The sequence below is a fragment of the Melopsittacus undulatus genome, chromosome 8, assembly GCF_012275295.1.
Source record: "Melopsittacus undulatus isolate bMelUnd1 chromosome 8, bMelUnd1.mat.Z, whole genome shotgun sequence".
NCBI lineage: Eukaryota > Metazoa > Chordata > Aves > Psittaciformes > Psittaculidae > Melopsittacus > Melopsittacus undulatus.
Genome location: NC_047534.1, coordinates 50,902,547 through 50,929,500, shown reverse-complemented (window position 1 = coordinate 50,929,500; position 26,954 = coordinate 50,902,547). Strand labels below are relative to the sequence as shown.

Sequence of the window (26,954 nt, the reverse complement as noted above, 5' to 3'; positions counted from 1 at the left end):
TACAATCAGTATAGAACTGTTTTATCATCCCCTACAATATAAGCAACACAATATTTTTTGGTACTGTATAGAAAATATCTTTTTTGTCTTAAAAAGAATTAATTTTAATCTATTTATTTCCTCTGTTTCCTCCATTCAGGCAACTGCTTAATACACTGATCTTCCATGCATTTCCATTTTCTTCACCAATACATTTCTTATAATTGGAATAAGCTGCTCTATTAAGCTTCTTAATAGATTCTGCTCTCAAAACCCAATAACTTCAGGACAATACATTAAAATAGACAACAAATTAAGCTTGGTGTTTGCGAATGTGAGGCTCCATCAACAGTGACCTTTAAATCTATGGCAATGATGCTGTTTAAAATTGATTGCAGAGAAACCAATGTCTAATGTGTCTAATTGCATTAGTTTTTGTCAAGGAAGGCTACAACACCCCAAGATTCTTTGCAAACAGTTTGTGGGTGGCCAGGAACAAATTACAATCCTGATGTGAAGCAGCAATGGACATGTGCAGATGTCAATAATTCACTCAGAGCTGTGGGATTATAGCGGATGTGAAAAAAACAGGAGCTCTGTATTTAGCTGCATTGCCTAGCATGGACACAAGCTAATTGGAACAGTAAAGTCAAGACTGGCCTTACCTTTGTATATGCAAGCGACACTGAGCATTACACAGCACAGAAGTATTTTGACAGTCTAACATAGTTATTTTAATTATATCAATTGAATCCAATAACTATGCCACAATATCACATTAACTTAGCTTGAAATACAATGTGAATTGAGGTTTTATTTGTAAACCATTACAAAGATGTAATTCCATTTTAAAATAGGGAATTATATTAAATAATTATCTCAAAGCTAGTTAGTCCTGTTATGATTCCATATGAGGGAACAGCCAGCTACCTTCACATGCATTTCATACCACCTCTTAAGCCAATCAGAGAGGAGGTTTCCTGATGACATAAGGTGTGAAGTCTCAAACATACAATGCACAACTGGAGTCAGGGAATGGAGACACCCCAAAAGACACCTTGCACACAACTAGAGGGGTATTTACCACCAAATATCTCACCCCCCAACCCAGCCTCTAGGACAAGGCAGGAGACCGCACCTGCTCTAGTACACGTATCACCAATTTCAGCCTGAAATCATATTGAAGCAACACTAAGAATTAGGAGGACTGAAGTCTAATCCTTGTAAAATGAATCTAGGTAATTAAAATAGAATGTATTCCTCATATAGCTTTATGCTTCCCAGGAAAAGCTTTGTTTAAAAAGCCAGCTCCCAGCTGCTTTTACCTGGCATTAGCCTTTGCTAATCATTTGCACGGATAGCTTTGTGGGTAACAGATCCCCATCAGCAACACAGCTGCCCTCTTGACCACATCCCATCACCCCCTCTTGTCTGATCTATTGTAAGTTCTAGTTCAAAGCCACAGATGGCCTGTTTCTTTGCAATTTCAGTTTCTATCCTAAGTTACATTTCTGCAGCCTTGCAGACTCAACCACTGCTGTCGAAAGCCCCTTGCTCACAGGCAATTAGCATCCTCTTCTAAGTGAAATACTTCAGGGTACAGTTCACTTTGCATTACCCCTACTGGAAGACCTGTATGGTGCCTTCTACCAGCAGATTACTTCTTTTTTTCCCTTTAACACTGAAAACATTTTACAGCAGACTTTGCCTTTGTTACAGATTTTCATGTTTGCCTACTGCTTAATCACGAGCAAGACTGCTAATTATGTGTACCTCCTGCAGCGCTGACTAGGTTTATCCAAGATAAGAACAGTTCAGCCCCTTGTTCTACCACCTGCCAGTGCAAGAAGGTTGCCGGCAATTCCCTTTGGTAGCTCAGGATTTTTTTGCAGCTGAGGAGGAGTCAATATTGGTTTTGTTTTCCGAGCAGGCAGGTTTACATGATGGCTGCAGTGAATGACACAGCCTGCAGGCTTTGGCCTCCTCTCTGCCCAAGGGCCAGATGAGAGAGGAACGAAGCTGCATGCCTGGCCCAGTGGTTTAAGTAATTTTGGGGGTTACAGCCCCTTCTTATCCCATAGGGCAAACCTAAACCATTTGATGTTAAAACCAGGCCAAAAGCACTATTAGAGATAACTTTTGTGACTAAAACCAAAGGTTTATTTAGTTTTTCTGGACAAGAGAAATACCTTCGTTACCAGGGGTCTGGTAGCTCTCCTTACATGCGCTATTAACATCAAACCCAGCTATACAAAAGCTGTAGCACACATTTTCAGGTGAATACATCAACAAATTCAACCTATGTGTATTGCAGGGCACCCCTCATGCAGGAGCAAAGGAATTGCAGTGGCCTTTCCTACAGCACTGTAAATCTACAACTACTTATCACACAACGCATGGAAGATGCAAACAACAGCACGAGATGGAAGTTTGCTCACAACACCATAAAATGATTAATAGGGAACACTTGCCTGATGGTTTAGATTAGACCTAGCCTAGCACAATATGACAGAAGAAACAACCCTGTGGAACAATGGTCATGATGGACAACCCTGCACCACTCAGTGGGGGAAAAAAAAAGCCAACACCCTCTGAAAGCAGAGGTTGTCTATTCAGCAGAGAATCTTGAATCATTAAAGCACAAATCATGTTTTTATATTCACATGACCTCAGCCCAGTCTCATGGTGGGAAGGGGGGGGGAAGTTACTGACAAATTAATTTGAGCTGGGCTTCAGCCTAATATCATACAGCAAAGATGGATGCATTAGAATTTCAGTATCAGTACACAGAACATGATGAGATTAATTAAGAAAACCCTGAAATGCTAAATGTTCACAAAATCTACAAACCTATTCAATTAGAGAGCTTTTGTGCGAAGAAGGCTTATCCCACACGGGATCTCTCATCTGAGACAGCAAACATGACTACAGTGTAAAGATAATAATGAATTTTGGCTTGATGATAAAGAATAAACTCATTCAGGAAGGAGACTAAGAAATTATTGATGTTATCTGACCCTGCTGTTTGATGAAGTATTAAAAATACATATATTACAGTAACTATTTGATGCCATATATGGCATAAAGAGATTGCTCTACTCTTTGAAAAGAATGATTATTCAAAGCATCCTATAATGCAGAGGAAGACTTCAACACTGTTAATTTCACAGGATAGAAACCGTCTACTACTTCACCTTAAGAAAGTCTGAGCTGGTTGGATAAAGGAACATATCCCCAAAGGAAGCAAGTTACCCCATCTGTGCCTACCTCACAGAAAATCACCAGGCATTGAGGTATCTACTGACAGCACCAGCATGCCAAAACTGGTCAAGTAATAGAAGAGCTGGATGGAACACTGTTTTGAAGATCTGTTTAACATCTAGCAAGAAGTGGAAAAAACCTGGATGCTTTCATGCAGGACCAGATGATCTAAACACTGCAAGTTCCTTTGGTGGCATCTACTAGTACATCAAAGCTAGAGAATCCAAAACTCATGCCCAGTAACAGCTGATCTTCACACTTTTTAATGGAAGATTTGCCAGAGGCAAAATTTAGGCTATGGCTCAAAGTACTGCCAACATAGAAACACATTCAAAGACATCCCGAGGACTTCTCTTTCTCCCGCAGAAGTCCACTAGTACCAACACAAAAAACTTACAAACAAACAATATCCTGTAATTGACATTAAAATACTTTTATTGGCTAGATAGAATGTGCAGTATGGATACAAATATACTGAAATACAAAGTCCTCCAGAATATCAGGTAGAAAATACACAATCCATACTTCTACATCTTATTTATATACACTGCTAAATGTATTCAAAAGTATGAATAACATCATATTTGCATTTTTTTTTTACTTCCCTTGAGATCACATCTAGTCTAGTCCAAGGCCTTTTTGTTTCTTCAACAGAAAATTGCACAGCTACCCTAGTTCCTCATTTAGTCTGAAACCTGATGATATTTTATGTACTCTTCTCTTCCTTACTAGATCCTTTCAAGCTTGACTTCTGCCTCTTTTTCTCCCTTTGTCCCAGGATGCGATAAATCTTTTTCTTGGCCTCCTTTTGCCTCTTGAATTTCTGTTCATCCTCCTTCTGCTTAACCTTGAGATATTCTTTAAGATGTTCCCGATGTTTCACTTTGGCTTTCTTTATCTTGTAATTATTCACTGTACTCAAAGCACTGAGTAGAGCTGATATCTAAAACAGAAAATGGAGAATCAATATACAGTCTAGTTTTGGCCAGCAAGAAACAGTTTGGTCTCTTCAGAGAGATATATAATGAATCAGAGATTCAAGGCAAGTTCCAAATTATTTCTGCATCTGTTACCCAATTTCTAAAATGGTCTGTTAATCTTCTTAGGAAGTTAAGCAAAGGTTTGATTTTTGCAAACACGGATTTTGGTGAGGTAGTATTTAAAAGGCTAACTGCTACTACAGAACACTTTAACTGCAGTTTGGATCTTGTTGCCTTTGCAAACACTAATTAATGATTTTGAAGCAGACTATTCACTTCAAGTCCTGTCTGTGTCAATAATGCCTAGCAATGCCAAGTCAAACAGAGGACCACAGCTGCCAATTTAAATCATCCATAATGTGAGAGCAATACATCCAACCGAAATACCTTGCAAGAGCTGTGAAAAGAACAAAAATCATATTTAAGCTTAAGGTGACCTAATTTTTTAAGAAATAGACACCATCCAGTCAGTGACAGTTCCATATACATTCTGTGACAAAACAGGAATAAAACAAATTGCAGGTGATCATTTTTCACTAGAAGGATATACGCCTTCATCACTAACAGTAGAGTCAAGTGCTAAAATAAGTTAGAAATGTCTAAGCAATACATTTACACTTCCTGAGTCCTTGTTTCAGAGCAAGTGATAATTACCTTCTTTTCATGAGGCTCCCTGATAACAGCTGGTCTCCACTGGTCTTTTGGAGTCTTGCCTTTCTTCTCAAGATTCTTAGGCTTGTTCTTAAAAGGCAGAGCCTTCTGCAGTGCTTTAGGAATGTGGAGCTTATTGAAATGCCTTTTCTCCCTCACAATAGGCTAAAAGAATTGATATAACACATATGTAAAATCATTAAAAGCTTTTATTTTCCATCTTAAGGGGAAGAAACACAAAATACCACAATCCAACACACCGACACCCTCCCCTGCCTGCTCTCTCCTCCTCCCCCACTTCCCAAAAAAACCCAAGCCCAAAAAAGTTCGCAGACGTCCTTGCATCTAATTATGAATGGTACATTCACCCCAATTTTACCATGACAGAAGCCTCAGTAAGCCATTGCATAAGACTTCTAGCCTGCAGATTACTTTATAAACTTCCACTGACCCACAACAATTTACTTTCCACTGCTTTATTCCCATCTCATGCAAGGAAAGACTGCCTTGTAGATAAAAATATGAAGTCAGCCATGCATATGTATGAGCATGTATTTACACCGCTCTCAGTTTGCAGAGTTTGAGGCAGAGTACAACCTGACTGTGAAAACTGGTTTAAAAGAAAGAAAAGAAGAAGTCATATGAAATATACCTTATAGAGAGAATCTTTGTTTTGTTTCAGTTTGATGCCTCGCTCATGCCTCAGCTGGCCTGTTGTCTTCATTCCACTCCAACTATCTTTCTCACCTGCTGGCTTCAGCAAGGATGTTACGGGGTTGTAAAATGTTGGGATAGAAACAGGATACCAAGTCCTCACAAAGACAATATCTGAAAGAAAATGAAATGTTACTTGGCTCTATAACACCACAACTCATTACATTGACACTCTAAGCAAAGACTGCCTGAATAGAATAGGTAACTAGACCTAGGCAACCCAGACCACATGCTAGTATTGTTTGGTATATATACCAAATCTTTCCAGCATTAGGCAAAAGGCAAGGTAACCACTGCCTTTGGTTACTCAGATCCTGCAAAACCCCATGAAGTCGTAAACAGTCCATATTCCTGAAGAGCAGCTAGTTGAATACACCCTAATCATTATTCATATTAAAGAACTAGCAACAGAGTTCATATATTTCAAAGCCAGGCTGGACAGAGCCTTGGGTGACATGGTTTAGTGTGAAGTGTCCCTGCCCATGGCAAGGGGGTTGGAACTAGATGATCTTAAGGTCCTTTCCACCTCTATTATTACTGAAAAAGACATTTTGCTCTTCCTCAACCTCTTTCTATAAAAGAACCAACTGGCATTTATTTTGCACTATACATACTTTAAACAGGTTTAAGAAAACAGAGGTCATTAAGCCCAAACAAGCATAAACTCATGTTCTCAACATCACAATGACACTCAGCAAACAGAAAATCACTCACCCCTACCCCTTGCATAATTTCTCCAAAAGGTTAATAAAAAAAGTTAACTAGAATGACAATGCAACTCTGGAGAAAAGAATATCATGCTGTGTAAAACACTTGAAAAGAGTTAGAGAAACAGGTCTCCAAGGCAAAGCTTTTCAGCTGCATACTATATTACTTCTAATTGAAAAAAATAGTACATAAAATGTACTTTCTCTCTCTTTTTTTTTTAAATTTAATTCTCTGTCTCACCAGGCATTTCATGCTCTTTGAATTCAGATCTCAATTATCAGATTCCAGAGATTCTGAGACATGTCTTTTCAATCTGTGAAGCAGGATGAAAGTTGTGTGATAACTTACATGGAAAGTGCAACTTACCACTCATCAGCAATTTGTCTTCAAATGTTGCTCTGAAAGCACCTACTGGAGTTCGGAGGGCCTTTTTGATCTGTCCGCGGATACCACTCACAGTACGAATTGCTGCACCTTCAAATTTAGCCACTTCCAACTGAGAGTTAAACATTCCCTGAAAGTGTGAATTAGCCACCATCATTCAAGATGCTAACTCTCTCTGTGACCTATGTAGGCCTCAAAAACTTATGTAATTCCCAGAAGCCTATCTTATAAAGAAATAGGAAGAACATAACATTGTGTTTATACTAAGAGTCCTGATCATACCAAACCTACTGAGCCACCTTCAGGGTAAGCTACTAGAAGTAATCTAGCAAGGCTTCTTAGCATTAAACACATACATTTACAATTCTAACACAAAACATATTTAAGAGAATCTGTCCAGTTCTCTTTTAAAGTGATCGGGTAGAACACAATACACCTTAAAAAGCAAGTAAGCTGCTTTTAAGTTGCTACCTATGAGACTAATACAATATGGTTCTCCCAGGTTTGTGCTTCTCTCATATCACAGGGAAGTCAGGAAAAAAAATCTGTATATGCTATGTGTGAATACTTAAGCACTTTACTGCTGGGATCAGTGCTTAGTTTATTACTGCCCCAAACATGGAAAACTCAAACCTCTCCCTGAGCTTGAAAGGTGGTCTAAGGACACTTGGAAGGTCAGTGAAAATTCACTCCTGCAGTACTTCCTGTCCCAAACATTTTTTGTAATTGTAATTATACGAGTCCTAAGCACTGCTAGAAGTTATCTTTGATCCCACAGCTGAAATTCAGCAGGATCAACCTGAATCAGACTTTAGAAACCGCACTGAAAAGAGCTTAAAATAAAGCCAAGCAACTACTGAGAGCCAGAATAGTATACCACAACTAAAGGGAGCTTCTGCCTCAGGAAAGAGAGATGGATAGAGTCCCAGGTTGCATTCTTTCCTAACATTGGTACATGTGGTTTCACAGTATACATACTTACATACTTACCTTAATAAAACAAGTGTTCTTAAAAATTTTGAATGGAAAACCAGTTAGCTTTAATTTCTTTACAATAGTTATGGATTTATCCAAATCAAGCACAACTCCTGTTGCAGCAATCCGAAAATCAGGCTGAAACACAGAGATGAAAGACACTGCTGGAAGTGTGTTTACCAGTGAAGATACCATTTCACTGATACAATTTCACCACTTTTTGGAGTTTGAGTTCAGAATTTATAACCTCTGCAGGAGTACAGCAGCATGACAAATGCAAACTGACTTCGTACCAACTAGCTGAGGTGCTGCTGACATAACATTTCTAACTATTCACTAATGAGATTTTCAGGACTGCCATTCTAATGACCTTGGAAGCAGTCTAAGAGTCCTTGTTATCTATCTTGCTGTGTTCTCTTTACGAAACACAATCTTACTCAGACAGAAAGTCTCGAAGGAGAAGTGCTTTGTGCACTGCTGTAAGTCAGTATTATGCTAGAGACATTTTCCACAGCATCTCATCCTGTGAAAAGGTTTTAAAGTTATCTTAATACTTAATAACTGAAAATCACATAGGTATAATTCCTTCCACAGAAAATACTGAAAGTTGTTAAAAAGCCATCCACCCAGTTTCCTATCTCATCGTAACACACCTTTCAAAATCTTGAGTCTACCTACTTTTTCAGTTCCTACATCACTGCTTTCCCACACATACACCTTCTTCCCAAATCTGCATGTCCAAAGACATGTGGAAAGTAGTAAACAACCTTTTGTGATAACAAACCTACCGTTGTGCCACTGACAGACTGAACTGCCAAAAATCCTGTCCCCTGAGGAGTGATGGGCCCTACAAGAACATTAAAGAATTTATGAAAAGCTTTACCACACAACATCTAGCTTCCGTTTGAAGTCAGAAAGCATAGAAATATATGTCAAATATTTTCAATTAATAAAACCAAATAAAAGTTTAAAGCATTCAACCCATACTCGCATGTATAGCTGTACGAAAGTTAAAGGAATAGTCAGCAAGAAGTTACTCATGTTCAAAAGCATTTTCAGGCTGGGCCCATAACATATATGTCTCTTTGCACACAGCAAACAAATCATATTCTTCTTTGATGTGATACAACACAGCTGAATGTTCAGAAACTGATTAAAAACCAAATAATTCACAAGCCATCCAAATAATTCACCGATTATAGGCAATTGCCTATTTTCCCATACTATTTGGTGTTATCTGGTATTTCACAAGGAATACAAATTGTTAAAGACTTCCCATTCTAAATGCTATTGCCTATACTTCCTGATACATCCTGTAAAGCTGGAGAATTTTATAATGATTAAGTGATGCAGGATAGTAACTCCAGAATGCCCTTACCCCAGAAAGTTGCTCCACAATGCATATGTTGTGGTGTGTACTTCAGAAGTCTATGACGCCCATTGTGATCTTCAATGTAGAACATGGGGATAGTCTGAAATCGCCTCCACCCTAATGAGAAGATTAAAGGATCACGTGTCTTAAGTATCTTCTTATACCACCGGTGCTTCTTCAGGCGCAACTAATTAGAAGAAAAGATGAACAATGCTATTACAGGATAACAACATTAATTCTGAAAATCAAGCCTTAATTTCAGGAATAACTGAAAGCACCATCTACACTAGAAGTTTTTACTCAGTAACCTTTGTATCTTAGATTAACACTAGGTTGACTGCAAAGATAAAGCCAATCAGTATTTCACCCACTTTGAAGTCATGCTAGTATGCATAATAGTATTATTTTAATACTATATATATATATATATATGCTAGTAACTTTTCTATAACCCCTTCTCCATAGACCACGAACCTCAGAGCACAATTTATGTTTGCAATTTAGCAACTGCAATATCAGACCTTAGTCCTAAGACATCTCTGTAGATGAGCATTAAACAACAGTAACTACTTTTTCCAGTTATCCAGTCAGGCCTGTAAAAATCCAGCATCTGCTACTGTAGTTAAAAGTGTCAAAAGCAAATCCCGTATTAGAGAGACAAAGACAAAGGTTTCTCTCTGTGCTTACTGTATCTTTAATAAATAGAAAATATGTAACTCCAGACACTCTGAAGCATACCTGTGCCAATATAAAGCGCACTCACAGCTCTGGTTACATACCTGTACATATCCAACATTTCCTTCAATGTTGCCTAGACCACCCAGGATAATAGGATAATGAGGGTCAAAATTCAGGACAAATTCACACGGGACATTCTCAATTTCTATTCGAACATACATCCCAGGCCGGAAGCCCTCATATTGCACTCTGGTCTCATCATCTTGATCTTCAAATTCTTCCCGATTAAGCTATGTGACAAAAAGACAGCCACCATGTGTTTTACAAAATTCAAGTACTAACAACTTGTTCATGAGGTGCAAGTTCTATTTAAAACATGCTACCATTTATATAAATCTTTTGGGAAAGATCTATAGGTTCTGTGACTTTTTATTCACAGCAAGATCTCTGCCACCATGAATTCCTTCCAATTTGAAATCCCAAATGGGCCTGTTAGTCTAGTTGAAAGACAGCACCCAAAAGAAGAAAATGACGGAGTGACTTTGATATACCTTTCCTAATAGTAACTTTGGATTCTAAAGATACAACTGTCAAAAGTACGTTTTTATTTAGGAGCCCAAGTACCTTTTAAAGTTATCCTGATCTTTAAGGTGTCACTTTATCAGGAGGCTGGGCTCCTATGTTACTCAGCAGCTTAAAAATATGTCTGTGCAACCTTATACTGTGTATCATCAAAAGTGTCTTTTAAAGCTCTTCTGTACCATTTGAATGTAGATATTATGTAAATATTTAACAAGATATACTTGTGAATAACAGAAGCCTCACCCTCCTGTTCTAGCTCCCAATGTTCAGCTACCTTTAGAATGCCACGTTTAAGCATCTCATGGTATTGATTGAGATATGGCAAAAATCTTCTGGTCCAAGGAAATTATTCTAGAAGCCTTTACACACCCCCAATTTGAGAGCCTTGCCCTTTCCATCCTTCAGTAAGAGTACTGCTGATACCTATTTCTGGAACAGACCTCAAGTGAAACAGCTGCAAATTGTATTTCTTTACTGGAATGCCAGTCTTTATGCTTGAAGTGCTCTTAGTAAGTACATCATACCAGAGCTCATACGATCACTTACGACAGAGGCTAATGCAAGAAGGTAATAATTAATTTAATGACTATTTACTACAACATGTCAGAAGACAGTGAAGTTAATAGCAATATAAGGCAATGTTCTCCCAAGTCAGCCAAAGAAGCTACTTTCTGGATACAGTTACCCTGAAGACTTCTACCACATGTAGAGAGCAATGGTCATCAATTATTTATTCTTTAAAATAACTTGCCAGTTTGATGAAAAGGCTTACAGAACTTACTTATCCGTTAATAACATTTTCACTTTCCTATACATAAAAAGGTGCCTGCCTTCCCCCCCACACCTCCTGGAAGGGAATTTTTTCCTTTCATGCTTTGGCTTTTTTTGAGACCTGTCATAGTAGTTCCACCACTATGTGACAAATGGAAAGCTTAAAAACTTTTAGGTAGATGAAGCTTAGATGACACATCCTGATTTATTCAGTGATTTACAGTAGGGTTAACTGAAGTCAATTTAAATTAATCTTTGGTTTCTTTTCTTTCCAGTTATGGAAGCAAAAAGTTCAACCATAAAAAAATTGCAAGCATGTGTTTTTTTTGTGTGTATTTTCTGAACTATCTCCAGGAAAAAACCTTCAGGCAAACTCCGAGTATTTTTTAAGACATATAGCCAGATACATTGCTAAGTTAACAGCTTGTACCTGTGCTTGTTTATGCATTTCTTCTTTAAGATCATCAAAGTATGTGGCATCCCCTTCATCATACTCTGCATCAAACATTTCTTTCAGTTTCCGTTTCTTGTCCATCCGCTCCTTTTTCTTTTCCTCCTCCTCTGGTTCTGGTTTGGACATTTTTTCCTCCTCCTCCTCTTCTTCACTTCCAGTCTAATCAACAGTAAGTTATCAAACATGTAAAACTGGTAACTGAAAAACAACCCATTCTGCTTAACAGTTTAATATATATTAAGTAATATTTTGTCAAAATGCAAATTTTTAGACACTTTAAAAATATCTCCATTTTAGACAAATTAGTAAGTTATTCATACAGGAAGATGTTTCAGTCATTTTAGAAGTTATGTTTTATAATATAATCACACTTTTCACTGAGAAACTACTTAACATTTATTTTAATGTCAGAGAACATTCCCTGGAACTGATTTATCTGTTACTATACATCTTAAATAAACATAAGGATAAATAAAGTAATGGTTGATGGAACAGAGTAATACTGTGCTGGAAGGCAGCACTCTAGAGGGCAAGAGTAGGAAGTCTGTTCACAGACCATTTGAAAACTCCCAGAATTATGCCATTACCCTCAATTTTATAATGAAATGCAAAGCCATCAAGTTGCTCAGTCTGAAAAAAACCCTTGATTTTTCAATCTGTATCATCACAGACAACTACACCGCTATTCTTAGATGATATCCAAGCCACAGCATAAAACTGCTTCCACCAGCCTCTTTTATGCAGATATGAGGAACAACCAGGAAAGTGTTTAAAGAGAGCTCTACAATCTTCCACATCAGACAAAATCACACAGTACAATTATGATCGCATTTGAGCTTGAAACACCTCTTGATTAAGCCTGACACCTACTGTTAAACAAGTGAGGTAACTTCCTCACTTATTTATGTTATTATTATGTTAATTATGTAACTGACATAATTAACTTTAAATAACAATTCAGTTTGAGAATGAAACATGCCATTCTAGATATGTGTAGGCATCAAAGTCCATAATGCAGGTATCTTTTCTTCCTTGTTCCCACTGAATTCTTTCCTATCAATTCATGAAAACTACGTTTATTACATAGGAAGCCTATCATTTGATCAGAAATTTACATACATGTATGTTGCTAAAGAACATAAAAATACGGGTCAGACCTCATTTCCTTCAGCAGCATTCTTCCCTTTGTACACAACACCCGTTTCAAGATCTTCAAAATCTCCATACAGTTCCTCTGCAACCATAAGCATCCGAGATATCTGACAGTTAAACATTCTGTTGTGTTGTTCCATACAATTTATCATACTTTCAGTACTGTACATTTCTCAGTACTGCTTTGTGGAGTAGTTTCAGCACAAATATTTTTTCTTTCCATCAACAGTTTTATATGGCTGTTCTGCCCTCTCTAGTTTCAGCTGAAAATTCTCAGCTGAACTTCAGTGGCTCCTCCTCTTCCCTTTTAATACTTTTATGGTTTCAAAAATGGAAATAAAGTTTAGATCATTCTAAGGACCACACATAAGTTGGCACTCTAATGACACAAGATACCAGCAGAGCGACGGAACTCTTTAATAAAAAAAATTAAAAAACAAATATAGCAGATATTTAAGTTAAAACCAAATGCTTATAGAAGCCTGTCAAACCACAATCATTTTGCATGCAAGATACAGCCATACTATTAAAATTTCATAAATATTTTCTAATTAAAAAGAAAAAAAAAACTCCTGAAACATCTGAAGATGGTTTTCACTTTTCAGCCAAATGTGAATGACCACTTTATCTTCCCATTAAAAAAGAATTTCTGCTTATTTCTACTGAAACTATCCAAAAGAATAAATCATTCATAGAAGTCAAACAGCTAAATTCAGATACATAACACAAAGTGTGGACCAAGGACTAGATTTCCTAATTTAAATTATAAACTATCTTTAGGGACTATATTTTCAGAATGTGCTGATTTACCTACTGTTTGTACAGTGATTTACAGCAATGTTTAAATGCACTGGTATCTGCATAATAATTTATGTGACAGTTTGAAAATATTACAAGTAGATCGATAATGCAAAACATTCTACATATGTAACCATGAAATCATACTTTTCTTAAAAATCCTTTATGCATTAATAATTTTCATTATCATTATCTTACACATACCATCCTCCTCCAACAGCTTTGCTGCATCTTTATCATCTTCCCATTTTCCTGTAACAAAGCAGTCTCGAATACTGCTCATAACCTGCAAGATAATAGTGTCATTGCCTTGTACAGTTACAGCTTGTCATCAACAAACATTCTGCAATGCGTTCCCCACTCCTCCATAGTGATACCAGCTCAATCTGCTATTCTCATACATAGCTCCATATCAAGACATCATGACTAAAAGTACACAGTGCCTCAGCAAAAGCAAGAATGTGAAACCAACTCAGTTCTTGCCCAGAGGTCTTTACATTAACAAGGTCTCTACCTTCTTACATTATGTTTTCACTTAGGATTGCTATTTGTCAAAAAGTAAAAAGCAGGGGAAACTGTGATCCACCAAATAGTCAAGATAGCCAAGCATTAAACTGACGAACTTTTCATTTCTGTAAGAACAGGTCTTGGAACCTGTTAGCTAGTAACTACTTTTAACAACAGCAAGTAGCAGAAGATATGACAATCTGGCTGTACCTCCCATAGATCTGTTTCAATGACAAGTCAGTAGTACTTTATGAGACAGCAGGATACAACGAGTATAGGACGTGCTGAAGCAATTATCCAATTACCTCTTCTAAATCCCAATCTTGTGGCTTTTCTATCGGAAATTTGGAGCAGTCAAGAGCATTAGCCTTCTGTCTGGATTCTTTGTCTGGACGGCTGACGTGAAACAAACCTCCAAGCTCATCACCTGCATCCTCACCCTCAGGGTCTTCATCCTCAACAGCTACATGAAACATATGTGTGATTATTTCCCCCACAGCACATGGATTACATTCATTAATAACTTCTCTTCCACCTTATGTGCAGTATTATGAAAGTCATTTAAGAAAAAAAAAAAAGATTCATATTTAAAACTAGTTTTAGTTTGCAAGACTGAAGAAAAAACTACACTGATCCAGTGTTAAAGAGTTAAATTAACAACCTCACAATAACGAAATAAGGTGAGCAGCAACCAGGGACATCCTATACACTGTGATCATAGTGAACTTCAGTTGTACAGTTCTTCACAGAAACACGTAATTCATTTCACAAATTCTACAGCCCAGATTTCTCAGAACAACCTGAAATCTGCTTCTATTTGCATAACTGAAATCATTAGAAAAAAAAATATTGCCTGGTAAGTAAACACAGGATGTTCATTCAATATTGTCACCAGAAACAATACCAAAATGATCTGTATATAGAAACAACATGAAGTTAAGTCTGTAGATCAAAAACACCAGAAGACTTGCGAATCTGTCAGCAAATCTTCTTATTCCTGCACTGTGGTCGGTTTACAAAAGCCAAATTCCAATTGTTTGCTACAGAGGTTCTGCATGATGAGGTCTGTACACGCAGACAACTACGGGAAAACTTGTCAATTAAACAAGACAAACCACAGAAATAGTAATTTTCTCTTCCTTTTAAGCCAGCTAGCTCTTTGTCTTCTTGACAAGCACACTTACTGCAGACATGATAATACTAAGTCATATCTAAGAGAATATTCCACTCTCAGTCACTGACAGGAATTCCTGAGAATAACCAACAAGTGACAGCCCTTTATAAAACACATCAATTACCACAATGGGTTTGTGTAGTATCTACCAGATAATTATATAAATGACTGAACATTAAATGTCTGGGGGGAAATAGTTGTACCAGAAAATATGAATAACAACAGAGCAGTCTGGAAAATGACCTCAAAATGGTTTTTGTTGGAAAACTAAAAGCTGTCTTTATTACAATTATTAGTGAAAATGACTATCAGCAATGAAAAAAAAAACTGAAAGTCTTCTCAAGCCTCCCACCAAGACAGAACTTGGATTCAGACTTGCAAACTTGGTCACAGCTAAAAAGCTACCCTATATTAAGACAGTACAAGTTTCCAAACATATTTATACCTGTTCCATATACGAGTTTACGAAGATTGGGGGTTGAACGTTGCTGTCTTAGAAAGGCCTGCGCTGCCTTCTGTGCGAGGTCCTCTTTCCACTTAAGTGCACCTGAAAAGGTAAAAAACTTGCATTCTACCTCAAAGAAAGAACAAGAATTAGGAGCTACACAAATGATTTAAATAAGGACATTATAATAAAAGGCTTAAGAAGTGTAGACAGAACCTACAAGTTGGTTTCTTTACATACTCTATATAAACACAGAAACATAAACTGGGGCTAACAAATTATATCACTAATTTTTTTTCTGATGAGCCCTAATTTCAGAATAAAAATTTGAGATTATTAGGAACAGCAAGAGATTATGATTTTTGTGACGATACATGTCTTCCTCACAGTTGTGCAGAATTAGCTGAGGTAGGAAGGGACTTCTTAAGGTCATCCTGTAAAGCTCCATTGCTTTACAAGTATGGACACTTAGAAGAGGTTGCTCACTACCATGTTCAGACAGCTTTTGCGTTTTTCCAAGGATGGACACTCCACAACCCCTCTGGGCAACCTGTTCCAGCGCTTAGTGAATAGGTAATACATTTTAGGAATGCTCCCATAAGGATGTTTTATTCCTTCTAAATGTGAAAAGATTAAAAGATAAATGTATGAATCCAATTAAAAATTGACAGTTTTAACAATTATAATCTACCTGCTGTGTCAGCAGAAAAATCTATTTTTTCTTCATACTCATCTTCCTCTCTCAGTAGATTCTCCACATCATCATCCTCAGCTTTAACTTCAGACTGTCGACCAGCTTTTTTTGCCCGAGTGTGCTGAAATCCTTTCTTACTTGACTCCTCAGCTTCCAGTTCATCATGTGATCCTTCTTCATCATCACCCTCATCAAGGGAAGAATTTTCAGCCTCAGATTCTGATGCCTCTTCTGCTGTACAGTTGCCCGAATCTGTAGTCAGCACTGCTTTTCTTTTCAGACTGTGATCTAAGACTTGTGATCTCATTTCTTTATCTTCACTCTTTATCTCATGCTGCCTAGACTCAGACATTCTTTCATCTGCAGCCTCAAATTCAGGATCTGAGCTTTCATTTTTGTGAGTCTTTTGCTCTTCCTCCTCCTCCTCATCTTCCTCCACCTCACTCTCTTCAAGGTCAGTGTTTTCTTCTCCTTCAGAACTCATCTCAAGATCATCGTCACTGTCTGCAAATGCTAGCAGTTCATTTACAGTTTCTTCTTTAGCCACCTCTGTTTTCATACGTTTGGCTCTCCCAACAGCCATCTCTTCCCCTAATAGTTCTCTGTCACTTTCTTCCTCAGCATCATCTTCATCATCACCATCACTTCCATCCTCAGACATTGCTTCTTCTTCTTGGTTGTCTTCCTCATCACTTTCTGCATCATCGTTTTCTTTCTCTTCTTCAAATAGTGCCTTCCGACGTATTCTTCCAGTCTTTAAATCAATCTGTCTCTCTTCTTTTGGCATCACAAACCTGTTTTTCCAAAGATCACAATCAAGGTAAAATGGTAAAATACAAGGATATTTTATTGAAACAATGAAGCTTCATGTTAATATGGTGGGGTTTTGGGGGGGTTTTTTGGTTTTGTTTTTGGGTTGGTTTTTTTAACAAGGTGAGGTTACAGAGAACATTAAAAAGGCAATGGAGTTCTTTAAGTATGGAATGCCTCTTAATTGAGGAAGTCACCCTATGTTACAGCCATAAATAATTCCAAGAAATTTCTTCATTTTCCATGGAATCAAAATAGGTTATACAATGAATTTTACTGAAGATTATGACTGATGTTCTCCAAAACTCTGAAAAAAACCCAAATACGTTACCTAGGGGTATAACAGCAAGGAATTCCTGGAAGGCAGGACTATACTGCTTACAAATTTTTTCTAATATCAATTAGTCCTATCTCAAAATACATGTGGCATATGAGTAGTCTCAGAACAGGAAGAATTAAATAATAAGCCATTCTAACTGTGCTCTAGAGAGAATTTTTCCTGCATTAGAGCCTGAAATTAAGACATTCACTCATAACTTACTCTTGTCCTAGATCTTCTGAACCTATGGGTCTAGAGTCCATGAAGAGAGAGACCTTGCTTGATGCCATCTTAACATCAATGGCTGAATGCGTGGAGATGAGGCTCTGAACTAGTTCATGATTTGGTCTCAGTTCTTCCTGGAAAGTCAAGATATTTTAGTTTTCAATTAAAATGAACAAATGTCTAACGGACAGCTAACACAGTCATAAATCTGCCTAAAACAGTATAAACATGCACATGCAAGGAAAAAAACAAAACCCCAAAGCATTTTATACAAACATTTTCTCAGAACAGCAAGGTCTTCCCTTCCATCTTCACATGTCAAGAATGCGTGTAATGTTAACCCAAGAAAAATTAAAGAGGGCCTCCTTCACAGTATGCAACCACTACAATAAATGTATATAACATTTAGTACAGTACAGGGAAAACAGCTGAATTCAATCTGTTTGTATACAATCCATTTTCCACCTCTCCCTCTGACCAGTTAAATCCTCTGTTTTCCCACAATGACCCTGCCCTGCAAAACAGAAGAGTGACAGTACCCCAGTACCAGTGATTTTTCTAAATCTTAAGTCAGCAATTGGAAAGTTAGTAAGTACCTAAGGTAGTTTCAGTAAGTGAGCCTTCAAATGCGTTGCACGATATTTTATGTAGAGATAATAAAAATATCTCTCCTCTGAAACTGCTAGAGGAGAAAAAGAAATCACACACTATGGATATGTAAGGATTGATTATTCTAAAGAATTTATTTCTAAACACTTGTTTTGACTCCAAGGATAAAGCTACATTTTGCAAGAGAATTAAAATCACCAACAGTATTCCATTACCTCTTCTTTTTCATGAGCGTGGCTTCCACCAAGGTCAATATAAACAGCATCTTTATCATATACAATGCCCCCAACTCCTGATAAGGGGGCATAGACTAGTTTCTCTTTCTCATTTAAAGAACGCTTCTTCTGCTGCTCAGGTAGAGCACAGGGGTCTGGTAGGAAACTCACATCACTCACAGTAAAGTCTCCTACACCTGGGGTGAGAGACAAGGGAAACAATAAGGTTCTGATATTAAGCCTTTAAAACATTCACTTAAAATACGAAACTTATTCAATGAATATGAGAAATTTACATAAGCCAAATTTACTTTTCACTATTACAGCTAGTATGTTTTGTACTTCAGACACCTTTTAAAGCAAAAACACCTCTGAAAAACTTCAGATGCTGCCAATATTGTGTCTAAACACTGCTACAAAGCTGAATAAAATTAAAACTATTTACAATTATTCTTACAGAAAATGTGTATTATGAAAAATAATTTCCAAAAGCATTAACATGTATAAGGAAGATGAAAAATCTATTTCACAATTCCAACAATAAAAATAGCAACAGCTACATTATTCATAGGTCAGTACAAAAAAACAGTTATAAGAATATGAAAAATTACCTGGCATATGAATTTGACTTTTGTTTTTCAGGTGGGCACCTCTCACATATCCATAAAGTGATATCTTCCTGTCACATTTGGGATTGATTCTAACATCTTCTGGGTTTGTCAACTCTTCCATTCTACCCAACATTAAAAAAGTTAGAACATCCATCAGTTAATTGCAGCATAACTGTTGTCACTACATGCTCTGCCTCTTAATAATTGGAATAGAATGATTAGAGAAAAAAAAACCTAGACAAAAAGATCTTTCATAAACATTTTAAAATCTGTATAATCATGCTCAACAATGTATTTCCAGAAGAACTATTGACATTTCACTAAACACGTACTGCTTTCTTAGCACATTTTAATTACTGTTTATACACTTGCTACACAAAGCCCTCCTCAAATCAATTTTGCCATTAGAGAGAAAACGTCTGAAAACTGCATCCTGTGCAACCACATATTACCCTCTTTTTCCTGATAATGGCAGTGAGCAACAGAAAAAAAACCACAGGAAAGGGGAGAGGGAAAGACTGGCCGTTCTCAAGCAGATGAAGGGTAAATTCCTTCCAGAGCTCCTTCCTACACTGCACAAGGGAGGCAACACAAACACAACAAAGGAAGAAGATGGGCACATTCTGACTGCAGATCAGCTTAGAACTTCCTCAACAACCAAAATATTTGTAACAGTTACAGCAATTTAAAATAATGTTACTGAAAGACTACAGATGTTTTTCTTTTCCATCATTATCCCTCCCTTTGCTTTGTGTATTTCACAGGACTTCGCATGATGCTTCTTTTTTTCCTGAAGAATTAAAAGTTTCACAAGAGACCTGTGGGAGTTCAGTCATAAACCTAAGTATTCTAGCAATAAAATATGGCAAGTGATCTAAGCACTCAGCTGGGCAGACCCACCATCAAGATTACTTTCATGTTCCAAAGAGACTGTGAATCAAATGCTATACATGGAGATGGAACAGAAGGAATGTTAAGGAACTCTGAAGACTAATTTCACCAGTTGTTAAATTGGAGTACTGTTTCTTATCCACAAAAATTCAATTTAATCATCAATAAACAGGATAATTTTCATTTTTACTTATTTTTTCCATGTTTCTAAAGTATTTGCAATATGCCAAAGTCCTGATACAATGACAATGAAAACTGAATGGCTAGTTATGGGCACAAACCTGAAAAGTATGCTTTTATTTCCCCAAAATCACCTGGAGAAAACTAAATACCCATTCACACATAGAGCTGACTGGCTCTAATATTATAGGAGTTTGGGTCTTTTTAAACAGCAAGGTGCTATCTACACTGAGACTGAAGAACAGAGAGAAAAGTACACACCTGTCTGCAAGAACATACGGGTGAGATGTTTGCCAAGTAAGAGGTCTGAATTTCATAACTGAGATAAAACGCCCCAAATTGTGAATTTCCTGCTTTTGGTATTCTCCGTGAACCATCCCAGACAGATAAAACAGCTTAGCACCCTAAACACATTAAAAAGACACATATTAAGCATAAATTTAATACTAAACTAAAAAAAAAAAGGTAATGACATTCAAATTTGTAAATGATAATCAGAAATTGAAGGTTAAAACTGGTTCCAAAAGATCAAACTAACAACTTCAGCATGAAAACTCATCCCCAACTCTTAGAGGAAAACAACTCACATCCATAAAACCTCATACAAGTATTAATTTGTGTCTCAGACCTACAAGCAGATCCTCCCTGCACACCACCTATTTAACAGACTTTTCTACCAGTATCACACCTTTAGAAGCTAGTCACATTGGGATAGAGAATTATGCAAGTATTTTAGCAAATAGCAGAAATATTGCATAACTTGGTCTATCAGCACTGTCCACTTATAGTATCATTTAAAAGACGTAGAGAATAATAACACCTAAGTATATTCCCATATTTAATTTAGCTTCCATAATGCAAATATACGGGAAAATGAATGTTGAATGTCATACCGGATACACTTCAGTCCAGAATCTGTGCTTTAACTTCTTTTTCGTCTTCTTTAATTGTTTGTTGTTCTTGAAGGTATCCAGGTGGGTAAGAACTCCCATTATTTTGGGAAAACCATGTACTTGACAAATGTTCAGAAATTCAAATGTTTCCATCTCAAATCCAAAGCTGGCATCAATAAGCATTAGAACCTGAAAATACAACATCAGCATCTCACTATAACAATACCATAGTACACACGAGCCAATTTGAAAGACCGCACCTTTAAAGTCATAAACTTCCTGGGAAGCAAAACCTTGTAAAAAATTTTGTTATTTTCATATAACCCAAAAATCAACCTTGTCTTTTTAACTGAATCTTATGGATCTTGGATGTTTTAGAAGTTAGTGGGGCTTAGGAAATCTAATCTCCTTTATACAGATTTGATTTGCTTGTGGTTTCCAAGAAAACTATAAAAGAATAAGGCTGCTCTATGAATGCAATAACATACAGTATCATCATAAGGTCTGAACTGGTGTTTACTCAGTGAATTTAAAATATACAAAAATCAAATATTTCCCAACATTGGCAAGAATGTCTGACCAAATGAGTAAAATTTTATTATCTGTCTTGGATACACTAATGCCTCTCAGGCCAGGACTTCTGGTAAAATGAGACAAACTTAATCCACACATCATGATTACTGTTATGCCTCACTAAAAAGCACTGACATAGGAAAACAGAAACCAACAACAACATGAAAATCGAAGCAAAGTTGTATTAGAGCCTCAGCAATTAAGAACTTAAAACACATGAGAACTAATGACAGACATCTACAATCAGCTATGTAATCTCAGCTTCCTAACAATAACACCAAACTCTCAGCGTCATCATGTGCATGCAGAATCTCAAGCATCAGTCACATCTACCAACAGAAAATATTTCTATTTTTTAATACTTCTCCCTTACCCAAGCAGAAAACATGCAAGTAGAACAATATGCAGATTAGTGCAATCATATATTTGGACATTTATACTTAATATCTAGATTAAGATCCCAAGCTGTAATCAGCTATTAATAATATACCCCACATCCACAAGTAATGTGAAATTCCAAACAGAAAAATGGATATGCACTGATTCCCCAAGAGCAGTTGACATAATCCACTGAACCAAAAGTTACAAGTCGATTACAGTAGTGATCACACTCCACTGAAATCAACTTTATTACTACACAGCAGTCCTCAAAAGACTGACAGAGTGTACCAACTAGTAAATTAATACCTATTTCTACTGTCTACATTAGTTAAAAACTTCTTGACTGAAATCCATTTTCAGATTTTACATGGTTTGGCCATATCCTTTAAAGAAAAGTAACTTTATCACCTTGGCTTGTTGTCAGATCTCTCATTAAAAGTTCAGTTACATTTCCCCTCTTCCATGTCCTCCCGATGGGTAAAGAAACCAGACATCAGTACACTCCAGCCCAAAGTAGTATTTTCAATATAGATTACAGCAGAAATCACATGCCACTGTTAACTCACCAAATCAGCAACTTTTGCCAGGTCAATCATTGTGTTAATGTCACATCCACATTCAATAATAGTTAGCCTGCGTTTTTTACCTAAAAACAGAATTAAAAACAGAAGACTGAAACAGAAGGATCAAACTAACCATCAGGTCATGTTCCTGTAGTCAGCCACTGTCAGCTCAGCTTGATTAACCTGAGATAGCTAACTGAACTTTAGACACAAAACACCTAAAAATTACAACTTTAAACATATAGTTGTGACATGACAACAGCTATGATTTTGTTTTTCTTCAGGCAATCAATTGCAAAATTCAACCTTTCAGTCCCAGTAGACCAACTAGGAAAAACTATTGAACACATCATTCTTTCTTTCCATTTTTCCTTTCCTTTATTTGCCAGCTATTCCCTGGGAAAAGGAAATTTACTAGTTAAAGTAAGTCACTGAAGAACCTATCTGCACCAGTTGTCCAAGCAAGATCTCCCTTACAAACGGCTTCCTTGAACTGCTGCGAGCTGTGCTCACCCTAGAACCTCAATGTTCCCCCCAAGTAATATTGAGGAAAAAGCAAGAAAGGAAAAGACTAAGACAACTGGTAACTGAGCATGAAAACTTAACAAAAAGGAACTGATGAGGGAGTGAGGTGAAGAAATGTTACCAGAAATGGCCAGGCAAATTAGTTCTTGGCTTGAGGAAAAAAGGGACACAAAGACAGGATTACAGAACAGGAATCTGAAAGAACATGAAACATGTGTAGAGGTTAAGATGAACCCAGAGAATAACAGTTCAAAAGTGAAAAGATAACCCAGTGGAAAATGAAAACTTGGGAGAGTTTTGGGAATGGAAGAAACTGGGGAAAAAGCCAGAAAAAAAAGAAAAAACCAAACTCAAAACCAAAAAATGACACTGAATTGGGATACCAACAGGGTGGAAAATGAGTTCAGAGGCAGAAATTCCTAAAGGCCTAAATCTAGTTATTCTTTTACCGTTAACAGGTATGCCTAAAAACACATCCAAAGGATTTATTTAAAGTTACTTAAATTTACAACAATGTGAACACATCCTAACTCTCAAAGAAGGTAAATAAGGAGTGCAAAGTACACGTTTCAATTTCTCCTATCCTTGTTCTCACCTGAAACAATTGTAACAGGACCCCGGATTTCAACTAGCTTTTGCCTTGTGAAGTTCTTAATGAGACATTTTATTAAGGTGCTTTTCCCAACCTTGGGAGGGCCAACTACAACCACCACCACTGGAGGTGGCTCCAAAGGAGTACGGTCAACCACAGGAATGTGATGTTTTTTAGTCTTCAAATCCTGAGTTCTGAAAGGAAAAAAAATTGTAATAGGTAAATAAATGAACTTAAAAAAGGTAACATTTGTTATTTGAAAGTCTTCAGTATTTGCAAAAGCTTGGACACAAGGTTCAACAAGAGCCCAAATACTAGTATGTATGTAGAACTCCAAGTCTAAGGAGCTACCTTTTTTTTTCCATTAACTAACACAGCTGTACTACATAACAAAAAGCACCATATTTCTGACATGTGCATTAACTACAACATGACCTGGTGAATGATGAGAGTTACATGAGTGCACCAGTGAAAAATACACTATGTATATTTCTACACAGTAACAAAGAACCCCAGGCAACACCTATCCATCCAGCCAACCTTGCATGCCCTATACCCGATTCCCATTTCTTACCTGTGGAAAGTTCTGGCCATCCGCACAGCAGATTGGACTGTAAAGGCTTTGGGGTTCCTCTTCCGTGCATTCTCCTCATCTCCTATTCCAAGATCATTGAGGTAACGTTTCCTTTTCTTCTCTGCCTTGGGCCCACTGTGTTTTGCACGATGCTTCTTCTTCTCTTTTTCTTCCATCTTACTCTTCCACAAACAGTTTACAACCAGTACGATGCTGACTGTTTCTGTGTGATACTGCACACTCCTGACACAGGAAGAAAATTCAGTTAGCACACACCGCAAACGGATGTAGCACACCTGTGAGAGAACAGCAGCACTATGCAACCATTACTGAACCATCTCGGTAAAGACACCGCTAATCTGTGTCCTGCTTGCACGCAGAGGAAAACACCTAAGTCCACCCTGAGCGAAGCAGTACTCCTGCCAGGCCCCAGACCCTGCTCGCTGGGCACCGCGTTCTCGCCACAGTGGCTTGGCTCGGCCCGGGCCGGCTCTCCGCGCTCCGCAGGGCTCTGGACAGGCCGGCAGCCTGGTCCCGAACGTGCGGGCCGCAGCAGAGGACGGGACACTACTTTACCCCGGGAAAAGCGAGACCCCCCCCCCCCCCAGGCCACCATAGCAGGGAACTGCCGGTCCTGAGGAGCAGGAGAGCTGCTCCCACCGGCAGCCGCCGCCACTCACCGGGCAGCCCGGTCCGCGTGGGCCCACACCGGCCGCGCTCCTCTAGAGATCCCTCGGAAACAGCGGCTGCACCCGGAGTTCCGGGAGGCGCGGCTGCGACGGAACCTTATTGCCGGTACACACGGCTGCAGCCCCACGGGTGCGCGGAGCAGTGAGCCGCTCGGCGAGGCTGAGGGAGCCGGTACCGGCCGGTGGTTGCTCAGGTGTGTGCATAACCAGCTCCCCACAAATGCTGTGAAGGGTCACGATAGCAGCCCGATGGCTGAGGCTCGGGGTATGCCGTTTGCTACCGCAGCCTTCTAGGTTGTTCCCCTAATAACTGGCTGCTGCGGCCTCAGAAACCAATGTGAGAAAGATCTGTTTGAAAGAAAAATCCTTACAAAGGACTACGGGAGGACAAGCAAAAGTCGGAGAGTAAAAACCAGTGAAGGGCAGTGCTATGAACTGGGATGAAACTTAGATGGGGCTTTTTCCAGCTATTAAGGCCACCACCACAGAAGGACATGTCTAGGCATGCAGAAGGCAGGGTACTCTAGGTGCGAAGTGAATAGTTTATGCCTGTGCCTACGCCTTAGGGCAAGTCTTCACAAAACTAGTTGCAGGTAGAAGCCCTGCTTAATTAAGAGGATAGCCCTCTTTTGTGGTGTAATTTGCCTTACACCAAGAAATGGGGGGGGAGCAGAGCTGCTAAAGAGATGTCGAGGTCATGGACTGCTGTCTCTGGTGCTTGTCAGATCATGCCTCTCAGGCTTCCAGCAAGGACTCACAGCTGCAGTGGCTGTGAATGTCACTGGTCCTGCTGCTGGAGGAGATGGCTGAGAAGAAAGGAATGCACTTTGCAGGCTTCCACGAATGAAGAGCTCAAGGTGCCTAGCAGGAGAGTAGGACCAGGCTGACTGTAAACCACATGGGTAAAATTGGGTCCTCACTTTGACAAGTTATGTGGAAGAAAATGCAGCTTTCAAAATTCAGCGTGCAAAATCCTCATATCTTCTATAAATGGGCATTTTACAGGCAGTATAAGAGTAGTCCAATACCGAACACACTTGGTTCCTGCCCCACCTTTTTCTCAGCATCATCTACTTGTATAACAAGCAGAGATTTGTCTTCCAGCATTTTCCACCTCATAGTAAGGAGTCAAAGTTAATAGAAGCATTGCGACATAGTGTTGCATTTGACTGCTCTGCACAGGTTTGTGTTTATTGTGCTATATGCTAGGTAGGTCTGTTAAAAACAACATGTGACAAACTCACAACTTACAGAAAAGCTCTACCATGATCAGTAGGTAGCTCTGTGGTGAGAGAATTGTTTATTTTTTCTTGGACTTGCTCAAGAAGGATTTAGAGCATATTCCACTTCAGTGCTGGAAACACAGGTTTAATATTAAGGGATGTGTATGCCCTAGGCCAGATGAAGGGTTTGTAATGCCCAGTATAACCAGAGCAGCGGGGATGACAGCTCAACAGCCGTTACCTAACACAGTTGCCTTGTGGGGTTGTGAGCTTCAGCAGAATAGAATGCCTTAGAGAATGATGGCTGCATGCATTGTAGAGAAGAGGCTCACTCAAGAGAATCTGCAACCCACCAACTCTTTACCTCAGCCCCATGAGATAAGAGCATGCTGGTTACCATGCACTTACATCACCAGGGAGGATACAATTGGTGGCCCCTGATGCCAGGGAGGAACCAAAACCCCACATCCTTGTTTGGTTTACTGGGGCATACCATTTTTTCAGATGTCTTTTTTCCTCTTCCTCTTCAACTCACTCTTTCTTTATGAAGCAAGGCTGATTTGACACACTTCTGAACACCAGTTTCTTGTCTTTTTCACAGGTAAAACTATTCTTGTTCTGTGTGTAAGAACAAGTCTCACTTCTCATTAGGAAGTCAATATGAAGAAAAGTGTAAATAAATTATTAAGTCTTAAAAGTTCACTAAAGAATCATATATGCAAGATAAATACAATCTTTAACTTGGACTTAGCTCTAATATACAACTTTTTTGTGTTTGAAGCACCTTGCAGCTATTGTCTGA

The 26,954-nt window shown here is 38.3% G+C and overlaps 1 protein-coding gene across 1 annotated transcript; it reads right to left on the bottom strand.

Annotated features, from left to right (window-relative positions):
* Positions 1-3,649: 3,649 nt before the first annotated feature.
* Positions 3,650-24,980, bottom strand: BMS1 (BMS1 ribosome biogenesis factor). The gene is made up of 23 exons (XM_034065553.1): positions 24,921-24,980; positions 24,241-24,483; positions 23,670-23,860; positions 22,553-22,632; positions 21,033-21,221; positions 20,401-20,543; positions 19,069-19,190; positions 18,458-18,654; positions 17,631-17,767; positions 16,277-17,073; positions 15,586-15,687; positions 14,272-14,429; positions 13,664-13,745; positions 12,667-12,743; positions 11,486-11,668; positions 9,804-9,992; positions 9,031-9,211; positions 8,441-8,499; positions 7,668-7,790; positions 6,660-6,807; positions 5,524-5,699; positions 4,875-5,036; positions 3,650-4,183 (listed from the first exon to the last, which is right to left on the bottom strand). Exons 2-23 carry the CDS (start codon positions 24,414-24,416, stop codon positions 3,947-3,949), a joined length of 3,909 nt encoding a protein of 1,302 aa, XP_033921444.1. The 5' UTR covers positions 24,417-24,483; positions 24,921-24,980; the 3' UTR covers positions 3,650-3,946.
* Between the last annotated feature and the right edge of the window lie 1,974 nt (positions 24,981-26,954).